This window comes from Equus przewalskii, chromosome 19 (assembly GCF_037783145.1).
Source record: "Equus przewalskii isolate Varuska chromosome 19, EquPr2, whole genome shotgun sequence".
NCBI classification, from domain to species: domain Eukaryota; kingdom Metazoa; phylum Chordata; class Mammalia; order Perissodactyla; family Equidae; genus Equus; species Equus przewalskii.
Window position 1 is genome coordinate 37298779 of NC_091849.1, and position 14335 is coordinate 37313113.

Sequence of the window (14335 nt, forward strand, 5' to 3'; positions counted from 1 at the left end):
TACAAAAACATGATTTGACCTAATACATGAGTTTAGCAGTATTGCAGGATACAGGATCAATATACAAATAATTGTATTTCTATATGCTAAAAACAAACAATTGGAATTGAAATTTAAGAAATAACGCCATTTACAATAGCATCAAAAATATAAAATACTTGAAGACGAATGTGACAAAAGATGTGAAAGATTCGTACATTGAAAACTACAAAGCATTGTTGAGGGAAATTAAAGAAGACTTAAGTGCATGGAGAGAGACTGTTTTCATGGGTTAGAAGATGCAATATTGCTGAGATGTCAATTCTCCCCAAATTGATCTTATAGATTCAATGCAATTCCAATCAAAATCCCATTAGGCTTTTTAAAAATAGAAATTCTAAGCTGATTCTAAATTCATAGGGAAATGCAAAGGATGCAGAATAGCCAAAACAATTTTGAAAAAGAACACATGGAGGGGCCGGCCCCGTGGCTGAGTGGTTTAGTTCGCGCGCTCTGCTTTGGTGGCCCAGGGTTTTGCTGGTTCGGATCCTGGGCGCGGACATGGCGCTGCTCATCAGGCCACACTGAGGCGGCATCCCACATAGCACAACCAGAGACACTCACAACTAGAATATATACGACTATGCACTGGGGGGCTTTGGGGAGAAGAAGAAGGAAAAAAAGAAAAAGATTGGCAACAGTTGTTAGCTCAGGTGCCAATCTTTAAAAAAAGAACACAGATGGAAGAATGAGATTTAAAGACTTATAAAGCTACCACAATCCAGACAGAGTGACGTCGGCACATAGACTAATAGATCAGTGGAATAAAATAGAGTCCAGAAATAGGCATGTGAGTACATATAAAGTTAATTCAGTAGAGAAAGGATAATATTTTCAACAATTACTGTTGGCAAAACCAGATATCTAGGTGCAAAAAAGTGAACTTTGATCTATATCTCTCACCATATATTAAAAAAACTCAAAAGGTATTATATATCTAAGTATAAAACCTAAAACTACGGCTTCTAGAGGAAAACATAGGAGAAAATCTTCACGATCTTGGGTTAGGCAGAGATTTCCTGGGTGTAATAACTGAAAGTGTGATCCATAAAAGAACAAATTCATAATTGGACCTCACTGAAATTAAAAATCTCTCTGCTCTTCAAAAGACACTCTTGGGGCTGGCCCCATGGCCGAGTGGTTCAGTTTGCTCTCTCCGCTGTAGGTGGCCCAGTGTTTCGTTGGTTCGAATCCTGGGTGCAGACATGGCACTGCTCATCGAACCACGCTGAGGCAGCGTCCCACATGCCATAACTAGAAGGACCCACAACGAAGAACATACAACTATGTACTGGGGGGCTTTGGGGAGAAAAAGGACAAAATAAAATCTTTTAAAATAAAAAGACGCTCTTAAGTGAATGAAAAGACAAGGCACAAACTGGAAAAAAATATTTGCAAATCCTATATCTGATAAAGGACTTGTATCCAGAAAATATAAAGAACTCCCCAAATTCAACAATAAAAAAACCCCCTAGGGGCCAGCTCGGTGGCGCAGCGGTTAAGTGCGCACGTTCCGCTTCGGCAGCCCGGGGTTCGCTGATTCAGATCCCGGGTGCAGACATGGCATTGTTTGGCACACCATGCTGTGGTAGGCGTCCCACATATAAAGTAGAGGAAGATGGGCATGATGTTAGCTCAGGGCCAGTCTTCCTCATCAAAAAAAGGAGGATTGGCGGCAGATGTTAGCTCAGGGCTAATCTTCCTTAAAAAAAAACCCAAAAAACAAAAAACCCTAATTTTTAAAAATGGGCAAAAGATTTGAACACTTTACCAAAAAAGATATAAGCATGCTAAATAAGCACATGAAAAGATGTTCAACATCATTTGTCATTAGAGAAATGCGAGTTAAAAACCACAATGAGATACCACCATATACCCACTAGAATGGCTAACATGAAAAACTTATTATCCATATTAAGTGCTGGCAAGGATGTGGAGGAACTGGAATTCTCATACACTGCCAGTGGGAATATAAAATGGTACAGCCACTCTAGAAAAAAGTTTGTCAGTTTCTTAAAAAGTTAAAATGGTATTTATCCAGGATGAATGAATTCATAAGTCCATACAAAGTCTTGTATACAAATGTTTATAGCATTCTTATTCATAATTGCCCCAAACTGCAAAACACCAGATGTCCTTCAATGGGCAAATGGATAAACAGACCGTGGTACGTTCATGCCATGGCATCCTACTCAGCAATGAAGAATGAACTCTCAATCTACGTAGTGACATGGATGAGTCTTAAAAGCATAGGCTGAGTGAAAGAAGTCAGACAGAAAAAGAGTATGTACTGTATGATTCCATTTATATAAAATTCTAGAATTTGAAAACTAATATATAGTGACAGCAAATCAGCGCCTTATGATGGTGGGGGGTTGTGTGTGCAGGAAGGGGCAGGAAGCAAAGAGTAGGAGGAAACTTGAGGATGATACATATGTTCACAAATTCAATTGTGGTGATAGTTTCACTGGGATATACTTATGTCAAAACTTATCAAATTATATACTTTAAACATGTGCAGCTTATTGTATATCAGTTATACCTCAAGAGAGCTATTAAATAAATAAACATTTAACATAATGTCTAATGTTTGAAAGAAATTTGCTCAGGTTTTTTTTCTATTCTGGCTTAAACTGCTTCTGACAGTTTCTGTACCTGAACACAAAGTGAAGCTTGTTGATCTGTGATAATGTGTAATCTTGTGCTGTCTTACATGTTTGGCTAATTGATTCATAAACAGTGATTTAGTTTCTCCCATTAAACTGAAAAATCCCCCAGGTCAGGCCTCAGATCTTATACTTTTCTGCATCCTCTTAGTGTCCAGCACAGCGACAGACCAGAAAAGTTTAACAAACACCTTTTGATTCGCCGAGTGCTTTGCGTGGTCCTTGACAAATTTGGGCAAGGGAGGACTCAAGAAAGAAAATAAAGAATGATTTTTCTCTATTTTTATTTTTTTTTTACATATCTGAAACATAGCATAGAGGACACGGGAAGGAAAACCATAGCACAAAGCCACCCCAGGTCACCAACAGTATCCTTTGTGTTACAGCAATCTTTGTGCTAAATAACAAGGTGCCTTAACTAAGCACCCTCAGTGAGCAGGATGTTCCAGTTGTGATTATAATCATATTTCTTGTCACATTCCTCCCAAAGGAATAGAACCACCATGAGAACCTGGGAGCTCTGCCTCTCAGGGGAGAGAAAAGGGCCAACACTATTCATTATAGTGGCGGGTGAAGTTGATTATCTTTGATCTCTGCTGTGGGAACTCTCCGCTGCCTGCAGAAATACGTCTCTTGTAGGAAATTATATTGCCCTGGCTTTGACTTTTGTAGATTATGTGGGCATAGGTGATGACAAAGAACAACCAGAAACAATGCATGAATACACGGGACACCAAGCCAAACCAACGTATGAATCTGACCTCTGCAATGCTAGAGTCATTGTCAGTGAAGAATTGTATTACAATGCTTGCAATTTCATAGAAAAGAATCCAGATGGCGTAGATCACCAAGCCTCTGTACATCTGGGCATATATGGAGTGCAGGAGCAAGCAACTGACCATGATGGTGATGGACGATAGGAAGAAGACAATATTGAAACTCCAGCAGATGATGAACTGATTTATCAGCATAATGTTACTCTTGGGCCGTGTGTTAATCTCAGTGCAATTGCTGCTCCTTAAGTGCTTCTGTTCGAAGATGAGGTACATGTCGGTGGCCACGATGGTAAAGACCCCTGATAACACGGTGCCCATTTTGGCAGTCATCCCCCACCAGTGCTGCTGTCTCATGCTGAGAACTCCTGTGAATACAAACAGTATGAGGGAGAATTCTAGTTCCTGCCAATGTCTTAAATTACCAGGGTTTCTGCCTCCTTCCCCAAATTCACCCTGGAGAAACAACAGAGAGAGAGATGGAAACCAGGAAATAAGAGCTTTGGGAAGACTGTTTAAAATTGATTGGGAGTGTGAGTGGGGAGGAGGGAGAATGCAGTCTGGGGCTGGTGGCGGTGAGCAGATAAATTAGACAACTGGTTCTCAGCCCTGGCTCCACATTAGAATCACGCATGCCCAATCCCTATGCTAGACCAATCAGAACATTCTCTGGGTGGGACTCAGACATCAGTATTTTTCAAAACTTTCTAGTGATTTTTATATGTAGCTGGGGTTAGAAAACACCAAGTAGAAAATGTAGTTTAAATTATGCTCTTATCTTTCTTAGCATTGCCCTGGGCAACCATTGCTGCCCCCGATGGGGAAAATGGGCTGCACTTTGTCAGATCTTGAGTGCAGGTGTCTTAGGAGAAAAGTCAGGGCAGGACAATAGCCCTGCTGGGGTGAGGAGTTGATGAAAACTGTTGGTGTGCACCAACTGGCTTTGAGTAATCACTCTACCACCACATATCAAAACTTAAGGAATACAATGAAAGGGGTGCTTTAAAAGAAATTTAGAGGCTTTGGATAGCATAGCCTTATGATAGAAAAGAAAAGGCAATAATGAGCTAAGTGTTCAACTCAAGAAGTTAGGGGGGAAAACCCATCAATAAGAACAACAGAAAATAGGAGGAAAAAACTAAATAGAAGAGCAGAAATCAATGAGAAGGAAATAAAGAAAGTAGAGGGACTTCTGATTGGTTAAGTTATTGGGGCCAACTTGCCACTAAAAACAACTAAAATGCTGTATAAAACAGTTTTAAAATAGTCTCAGCAGCACAGAAGTGCTGACAAGGTAGGAGGTAGAAGGCCAAAGTCTATTGGAGTTCAGGAACTGCAACAGGTACGCAAGCATGGAAGTCAGTTTTGCTCTGAGGGTATTTGTCAATCTAGGCAAACTTGAATTTCATTACGAGAGCTCTGCAGGGTAAGGAATAATAAAATCAAACCTCAGGGGCCACCCAGGTGGGGAGTTTATGACAAGGCCTTCCCTATATTAGCTGTAGCTCCCCAAAGAGCTATGATTAGAGTAAAAGTGAACCCGAAGTAAATCTCACCTTTGTCCCAAGAGATTCCAGGGAAAGTTAACTTAGTACTACGCTGAACACATGGGGAGAAAACTCTCCCTGAGGCATTGTAATCATAGCTGGCTTTTTTGTGGATTTGTAGCCTAAATTACATGAAGTATTCAAAAAAAACTCTTAAGTCATAAATCTAGGTGAAAGTAGTCTTAAACTGAAAGTGTCTCTAAGTACCTGGCAGACCTTAGATCCTCAGATCCTCTCTGAGGAATGCCTCTTGGTGCTGGTCCTCAGAGAATCTCCATCAGTAATTTTTCAGGGACAATGACTACTACATGGTAAAAAATAACCGAACACATGAGAAACAAGGCACGGTATGTGAGAACCAGCAGAAATAAGAGACAGCAGAAATAGAACTGCGAAAATACCAGATTAGGAAACAGTTATGATTACTACATTTTTTTGCATTATTTTTTAATTGTGGTAAAATACAAAATAACATAAAATTTACCATCTTAACCATTTTTAAGTGTACAGTTCAATACTTTTAACTATATTTACTGTTGTATGGTCAATCTCCAGAAATTTTCACCTTACAAAACTGAAACTCTATACCCTTTAAACAAAAACTCCTTATTCCCCCTTCACCCCAACCTCTAGCAACCACCATTCCATTTTCTGTTTCTATGAATTTTACTATGCTGGATATGATATATATCTGGATATGATATATCCAACATAGTAAAGTGGAATCATACAGTATTTGTCTATTTGTAACTGGCTAATTTCATTTAACATAATGTCCTCAAGGTTCATCCATTCTATAGCATGTGTCAGAATTTCCTTAATTACTACATTTAAATAAATAAAATATAATATTGAAAATATGTGTATAAATAGGAAACCATAGAAAATAACCTAGCAGATTTGAGAGAACCAAACAGAATTTCTAGAGATGAAAAACTCAATACCTGAAATTTAAAATTCAGTGGGCATATTTGGTAAGATTGGACACAGATGAAACGATAATTAGTTAACCAGAACATAAGTCAGGAGAAATTATCCAGAATGTAGCAGAGATAAAAGATGGAAAATGTGGATAAGAAGAGACATCAAATATCTAATAAAATGTCCTGATTCAGAGAGAGAGTGAGAAGGAAGGAGAGAGCAGAGAAAATAGGGTGGCGTATTTGAAGAGATAATAGCTAAGGATTTGCACAACAGAAGAAAAACACCACCCACAGATTCAGGAAACCTAACTGATCATTAGCAGGATAAATAAAAGGAAATCCACACCTGGACATATGGTACGTAAGCTGTCGTACACCAAATACTGACAGAAAATCTCCAAAGCAGCTGAAGCTCCTTTTATTCACAAGAGCACAGTTAGGCTTCTAAAGGAAATCAAAATCCAGTAGAACTACAAATTTGCTGAAAGAAAATAGCTGCCAACCTAGGATTCTATAGTCAGCTAATATATTTCTCAAGATCGAGAGCACGCAGTATGGTAACCTTTTTATAAAATTCAAAAACAACTAAAATTAAATAATATATTGTTTGGCCTACATATACATATGGATAAAATTTTGTTTAAGACATAAGGGAATAATAAACACAAAATTTGGGATAGTGGTTACCCCTGAAGTACAGGGGTTCAAGGATAAGGAAAAGGCATATAAATAAATGTGTATCATGGTTAATCTTCTATTTCTTGGGTTGAATGAGGGCAGTCAGAAGTGCTCAATACAGTATAAAAAACAAACAAATTAGTAAACAAAAGTGGGCCAAGCATTGTATTAATAATAACTGTTTTCTATGACATAAGATTATGAGTAATCCAATTTGGTACACCTGAGTTCCCTAAGGAAAAACTAGGGTAGAAAAAGACGTGTAATCTAGTCTCACACCAAAGGTCCCTGTGGCATAATTGGCCCTGCACTGTTCACCACTCCCAGCCACCTGAAACATACAGCAGACTTCCACTTTCTATTCCTAAAAAATCTCATACAATTTTTGGGTTCCCACTGGTCTATCTACAGCAAAGACTTTTAATTGTCCCCCAACATCCATTTCTCTCTTCTTACTTTTCATTTTAGCTAGATACATGGCCACTAGGCTAATGACTACATTTCCCAGCTTCCCTTGCAGCTTTATACGGCCAGGTGACCACTGGAATGTGAGTGGAAGTGATGTGTGCCACTTTACAGTCTTGCTCGTAAAAAGATTAGGAGGGTTCTCACCTTCTCCTTTTCCTGCTTCCTGATTCTTGGCCGTGATCAGAACTGATCTTTGACCCAGACTTGGAGGCCCTTATTGAACGTGGTAAACGCCCTATCAGCTATGGATCACTGTTACTTGAGAGAAATAAACTATCCAAAATAAGTCATTGCCTTTGGGGTTTTTTTTGTTACAATAACTTAGCCTGTACCGTAATATATCTAAACTTCACTACATGGAAGCTAAGCCCAGTGAGGACTAGCGATCCACTGGGATCTAGCACCTCTCTTGACTTTGCTCTTTTGAAGAAACCAGCAGGTTCTCCCTGTCTATATGTTTGTCTCACTGAGTCTGTGGTTCTAATCACCATCTCCTTACAAAGAGATGATTCCTTTTAATCCCAGGGTCACTATCGTCTTTCCAATTAATTTGGTAATAAATCACGTACTGTCTTGTGACATCTTTTATATTGTTTTAAATTGCTATTTAAATATTTTATACTAATAATAATCATCCTAAGGGCTACTAATGAGGACAGGAGAGTTTGAGAAGTTAATTAATTTTGCCTAAGCCTGTATACCTGGTCAGTGGCAAAATCCGGATTTGAACTCCTATCTGTCTGACTCCAAAACCAATCTTAACACTCAACCCCCTTGTGCCTTGTCTGCCTCAGACATTTGTCAGCTCAGGGAGCCCAGAAACTCTACCCATCCCACAGTTCCTAACAGAGGGCCTCCGCCAGAGGAGGGCCTTGATTAGAGCAGACCCTTGAGAAATCTGGCAATTCTTCCCCCACTGTCTCTCATCTTAGTCATCTGTTCTCAGTATTCTCAGGGCCATTACGTTCCTCTCTCCTTTTTCTCCCAGCTTCTCTCCTTTCTTTCCTTTTCCTCCCTGTCTTCTTCCCTCCTACTCAGTGAAACCTCTAAGTGTATACTCTTGATTGGCCCAAGAGGAGGCAATGGTCTTTAACCTGGGAAAGAAGAACAGATTAGGAAATGCAGGGAGCAAAAAATCACAACATGGCTCTCAAACATGTTTTGTTTGAACAGCACAGTCTTTTAAAGGAATTTGAATTAAAATGCTTTCAGGTAACGTGGATACCGTTCTGTTGCTACAGTCTCCACCACTCCCTATTATCTTTATGCCCCAACCTCATCCATTTATTTTCCTTGCCTGGCCCCGGAAGGCCATGAGGTTTGAGACTCTTGTTTTAGAAGTCTCTTTATCGCACTTGATAAAGCAGATGTGACATTTTCTATAACATAAAAACATTATTATTAATAGTTTTTCTACATTCTTATTTGTGATTTTTAAAATCTTAGTATTGGCTTTTTTTTTTTCTATGGGATTATATCTCTCTCAAGTTGTATGCTAAGTCAATAAAAAATTATGCTTTAATTTTTCAAATTAAAATATTTTCTTTTTGGGAATATACCAGTCAATGAAATGAGATAATAATAATATCGATATTAAACATTTACTAAAACTTACTTTGTTCCGGGCACTGTGTTAAGAGTTTCACAACAATCTTATAAGTATAGCTGAATTGTATATATTTGTTTCCTTGTTGACAGTGTGTGTGTGTGGGGGGGTGCATTTGTACTGTTTATGCATTCAGACCCACAGATGTTGATTTTTACTTGTCAGGAGAGGAATTGTTCACAGTTACTGACAACATTTCAGAGTTTAGCTCCAACTTGCCCTAAACGGTCAGTCCCTGACACTGGGAGGTGATTCTGCTAACTTTCTGGTGCTTCAACAGGACTTTGAAGAAGCCCTGATTCATTTCCCAAGTAACCTCCAATTTTACTAGTAACTTTATCTGATTCTTTTTTTTTTTTAAAGATTTTATTTTTCCTTTTTCTCCCCAAAGCCCCTTGGTACATAGTTGTATCTTTTTAGCTGTGGGTCCTTCTAGTTGTGGCATGTGGGATGCCACCTCAGCATGGCTTGATGAGCGTTGCCACGTCCGCACCCAGGATCCAAACCCTGGGCCACCGAAGCGGAGCATGTGCACTTAACCACTCGTCCACGGGGCTGTCCGCTATCTGATTCATTTTATTATTTGGCTCATTCTAAGTTAAAAGCACCTGTGGATTTAATTTCTAGTACTTTTCCTTAATCTGGTAACTCTTCCGTTGGTTGTTAATTTGTTTTCTATTGCTGCTGTAACAAATTACCACAAAATTAGTTGCTTAAAACAACACAAATTTATTCTCTCACAGTTCTGTAGTTCAGAAGGCCTGGGTGCCTCAAGACTCATCTGGTTTCTCTGCTTAGGTTTCACATGGCAGACATCGAGGCATCATTGGCTGGATGGGTTCTTATCGGAAGACTCTGGGGAAGACCACGCTTCCAGATTCCTTCAGGGTATTGGCCAAATTCGGTTCCTCGCAGTTGTGGGCCTGAGGTCCCCATTTCCTTGCTGGATGTTAGCCGAGAGCCACCCTTTGCTCCTAGAGGCCTCCCTCTGGTCCTTGCCCCGGGATCACAGAGCCAACAACGGTGCACCAAATCCCTCCCATGCCTAGAATCTCTCGGACTCCTTCTGCTGCGCCTCTTCTGCCTCGAGCTGGAGAAAGTTTTCTTTTACCGGCTCGTGTGATTAGCTTAGGCCCACCCAGATAATCCAGGAAAATCTCTTTCTCTTTAGATCCTTTATCTTAATTACATCTGCACAGTCCCTTTTGCTATCTTCACAGGTGTGATCCGGGGGCAAAGGTCATAGGGACTGTTATAGGCCGAATTATGTCCCCCTTCCCCCCCAGTTTATATGTTGAAATCCTAAACCCCAGTACCTTGTGACTGTAGTTGGAGATAGGGTCTTTATAGAGCTAATTAACAGGAGGTTATTAGCGTGGGCCGTAATCCAATATGACTGGTGTCCTTATAAACAGAGGAGATTAGACACAGACATACACAGAGGGGAGACCATGTGAAGACACAGGGAGATGGCCATCTACAAACCAAGAAGAGAGATCTCAGAAGAAATCAACCCTGCTGACCCTTTGATCTCGGACTTCTAGCCTCCAGAATTGCGAGAAAATTAATTCCTATCGTTTAAGCCACTTAGTCTGTGGTACTTTGTTACAGCCGCCCTAGAAAACTAATGAAACGGCCGAAATTTTGCTACCACAGTGAAAAAGGGATCTTGAATTCTTCTTGGGATCTGGGTAAAATGTGTTTGTACAATTGGGCTGTTTTCTTACAAAAATTAAATCTTGTTTTTTTTTTTAAGATTGGCCCCTGAGCTGACATCTGTTGCCAATCTTTCCTTTGGTTTCCTTTTATCTTCCTCTTCTTTTTCTCCCCAAAGCCCCCCAGTACATAGTTTTATATTGTAGTTGTGGTCCTGCTGGTTGTGCTATGTGGGACGCCGCCTCAGCGTGGCCTGGCGAGCGGTGCCATGTCCGCGCCCAGGATCTGAACCGGCGAAATCCTGGGCCGGCGAAGCAGAGCGCGCAAACTTAACCACTAGGCTTCGGGGCCGGCCCCAAATCAATTTTTTTAAAAAGTATTTTAACAATGAGTTTTCTTTGCAATGAAAATAGCATGACAATACAAAGTTTCGTTTTTCTTAAAGTTAGGCTGTGGGATTAAACCAAATCATTCAAGAACCTACTTAAATCACCGTCAGTAAACTCCCTTTAATGTTTAAGTCAACAGAGCTCATGCTCTCCTGGTGTTCTATCTTTAATACATGCTTTTTCCAACTTAGAGAGAAATGTTTTCAGGAGGTAAGGGGTGCTGTGTCCTGCATTTTCCTACCATTTCCAGACCATTATTCCTCTTCAAACTCCTGCTTTCTAGGTCTACCTGACAGTCGAGCTAAAAAAAATGATAGACTCTCAGTCCCACGCCCAGACCTGCTGAAGTCAGAATCTCTGCAGGTGACTGAGACAGAAATCCCAGCCTTGCATGAGCCTATCTGTCTGCCTTCTTCATGCCTGAACTGGGCAGCTGAATAAAGCTGAAGGAAAAGTCACCATACAAGGTATTTTCTATCTTGCTTTTGTAAGTCTTTTTTGGGAGGCCGGGGGCAGTGAAATGGAATTTATTCTTGACTCTGGTAGTATAGTTCATTACCAGGTACAAAAAGATATCTTGTTCCAAAAAATAGAATTTTCCAAAATTGATGCAAATAGAATTAGAGATCACAAACAACACGTGAAATAGCAAAAGTCAGAAGAACTCTCCACCAAAAGGCTCCTGTCCATAATGGATTTTCTACATACCGTTTCCACACCTCCAAGGATAGTCTAGACCAAGGGTCCTATGAGATAGCTTTGTACCACTATTAATTCATGGTCATCAATTTCAACTGGGCCTTCAACACTGGTGGGAAATCCTACTACACTTCTCTGGCTAACTTCCTCTCCTGTTCTCTACAACAACTGTTCTAAACCTTCTGCCCCCAGATCCACAGATCCCATTTCTACATACCTCCACTTACTCTGTTAGAATAAAGTGTCTTTCTCTCTCTACCATTATCTGAGTCCCAGAGCCCATGCTCCTGCCCTGTCTGGAACCTTTCATTCATCGCTTCAGTTGACTACTCCTTATCTCTTCAAGAATCTTCTCTTGGCTTCTGACAGCAAATTTGCCCTGCTTTTCTCCCACTTCTCTGGAAATTCCTTTTAAAACTCCTTTACTGACTTCCTTCTCCTTATTCTTAAATGTTAGCCTTCCTCAGAGCACAAACCAAGGCCCTCTTCTCACTTTATATTCTCTCCCTAGGTAACTTCACTCATTCCCCTGGTTCACTTGCCACCTATATGTTGAGGACTCCTAAATTCACTCAAGTCTTCTATTTGGAGATTCAAACCTGTCTATTCAACTATCCTCCTCCATCTGGGAACTCTCTTTAGACTACTCAAACTCAACATGCCCCAAACTGAGCTCACAATGTCTCCCATCCCTAACCCCACCTCCTGCTACTCCACTGTTTCTTATTTCAGCAGATGATATCAGCATCCATATACCCATTTCCCCACGTCCCTCCCTCTCTCTCATCCTCTCATCCAAAAACACTCAATAAGTTCCATCTCCTCTCCCTCTCACATATCTTTTGAATCGGTCATTGTTCTTCCCATCTCCACTGCCACCACCATAGTCCAATCACCGTCATGTCTCCTCTGGGCTACTGCAACTAACACTACTCGTGAAGCTGTGTGTTGATATAGCCACAAATGATGATACAACCATGCTGGGAGTTTGGGAGGAACGGCAGCGGGTATATGTGTAGGGGACAAGAAGGCCTCATTTATTATGAAGGGAAGTTAGTAGAAAATGTCTAAAAATGATTAATCAAGAAATATCAGTGTAAGTGTATAATTTAGAAATAAAGAGGTAAATAGGAGGGGAAATAGAAGAACTGAAAGTGGTTGCCTGTGGGAAGGCTGCCTAGGGGTGGGAGAGGAGGGCGGAGGACTGCTACTTTTATTATAAGCCTTCAGGTATTATTACTACAATTATACATGCAATTTTAATAAAGATGTATGAAAATATAATTATTTCATGAGCTTCTAATAAATCTAGATCATTAAATGAATCCCATTGGCTTTCTTATGCTGATGTAGCTTTCTTTAGTACAATATCTTTAGCCTTGGAAATGGTTAAAGCTGGTATTGTGGAAAGGACAGCTGGATAACTCTGTCGTAGTCTAAATCAAGAGCTAAAAATGTTATCATGGGGGCCAGCCCCTTGGTCTAGTGGTTAAGTTCAGCACATTCCGCTTCAGTGGCCTGGGATCAATTCCTGGGTGCTGACCTACACCACTGTCAGGGGCCATGCTGTGGTGGTGACCTACATACAAAATGGAGGAAGACTGGCAACAGATGTTAATTCAGCGCAAATCTTCCTCAAGCAAAAAGAGGAAGATTGGCAACAGATGTTAGCTCAGGGCAAATCTTCCTCAACAACAACAAAAAATGTTATCTTGAAAAGTAGTTGGTGATAGTGCAAAGTCTTTTTTGTTTATGTAATTTTCTGAAAATAATACATTATTTCAAATACTACAAACTAGAAGTGATTCTGATACCATCTTTGAATAATTACATTTTAAATTGTTTTAAATTAAATATGTCTCTATGTAGATTTTTGAATATACTAGAAAAATAATAAAAATTATTACTACAACAAAATATTGTAAAAGAAAGAGTAGGGGCCGACCCCGTGGCCGAGTGGTTAAGTTCACGCACTCTGCTGCGGCGGCCCAGTGTTTCGTCGATTCGAATCCTGGGCGAGGACATGGCACTGCTCATCAAGCCACGCTGAGGTGGCATCCCACATGCCACAACTAGAAGGACCCACAACTAAGAATATACAACTATGTACCAGGGGGCTTTGGGAAGAAAAAGGAAAAAAAAGAAAAGAAAGGAAAGAGTTGATTTTTATCCTTCCACTTCATTTTAACATCATCCTTTTTGAACTCAATAAAAGTGCGTAATGTTTATTTTAAAATATTCTTGGTTTCTTAGGCCCTGAACTAAGCTTTTATCTTACTTGGGCAGGTCTCATTTGACAATCTGCAGATCAGTCTGGTCCTTTCTGAGTGGGCTATATTTAGGGCACTGGCATGTGTATCTTCTGGAAGCACTGCCCTCTGGGGTTCAATCCCAGGGTTGGGGGAGTGAGTTAATTAGTCATGTTCTGAACCATCAAGGGTATCCAGAAAATGCAAGGGAAGAAATAGATTACAGACAATTGTAAGGGAGCCATCAAGGTTAAGAACAGCAAATCTTCAAGTCAAATGGCCAGAGTTCAAATATTGACTTCCTCACTCACTGTGTACTTATCACCTCCAGGCCTCAGCTTCCACATCTTTAAATTGGGTGTATCGATTACTATTTTGTACCAATTTGGCTAGTTTGCATAACAAATGACCCCAAAACTTAGTAGCGTAATACAACCATTTATTATGCACATGAATTCTGTGGGTGAGAACTCTGGACACAATACAAGGGGTTAGCTTAACACTGTGCATGATGAGAAATTTGGACAGGGTACGTCCAGGATGACTTGTCCACTCACGAATTCTGGGGGCCTCTGCTGGAAGACTCGTTCACTCACATGCTGGCAGTTGCTGCTGGCTGTCAGCTGGGGGCCTCAGTTCTTC

General features: G+C 40.3%; 2 protein-coding genes across 9 annotated transcripts in view; both read right to left on the minus strand.

The window, feature by feature from the left end:
- TMEM217B (transmembrane protein 217B) overlaps nt 1-14335 on the minus strand; it is a 39741-nt gene that overhangs the window by 8402 nt on the left and 17004 nt on the right. The window lies entirely within an intron of this gene.
- TMEM217 (transmembrane protein 217) overlaps nt 2973-14335 on the minus strand; it is a 28373-nt gene continuing 17010 nt past the window's right edge. For 2 of the 3 annotated variants that reach the window (XM_008528773.2, XM_008528775.2), the window contains exons 2-3: nt 5233-5329; nt 2979-3846 (exon numbers count right to left, since the gene is read on the minus strand). In XM_008528773.2, coding sequence (XP_008526995.1) covers nt 3257-3835 — 579 coding nt within the window. In that variant the 5' untranslated portion in view covers nt 3836-3846; nt 5233-5329 and the 3' untranslated portion in view covers nt 2979-3256. Of the gene's footprint in view, nt 3847-5232; nt 5330-14335 lie in introns of all 3 variants that reach the window. The other variant, XM_008528776.2, reaches the window with a different exon arrangement.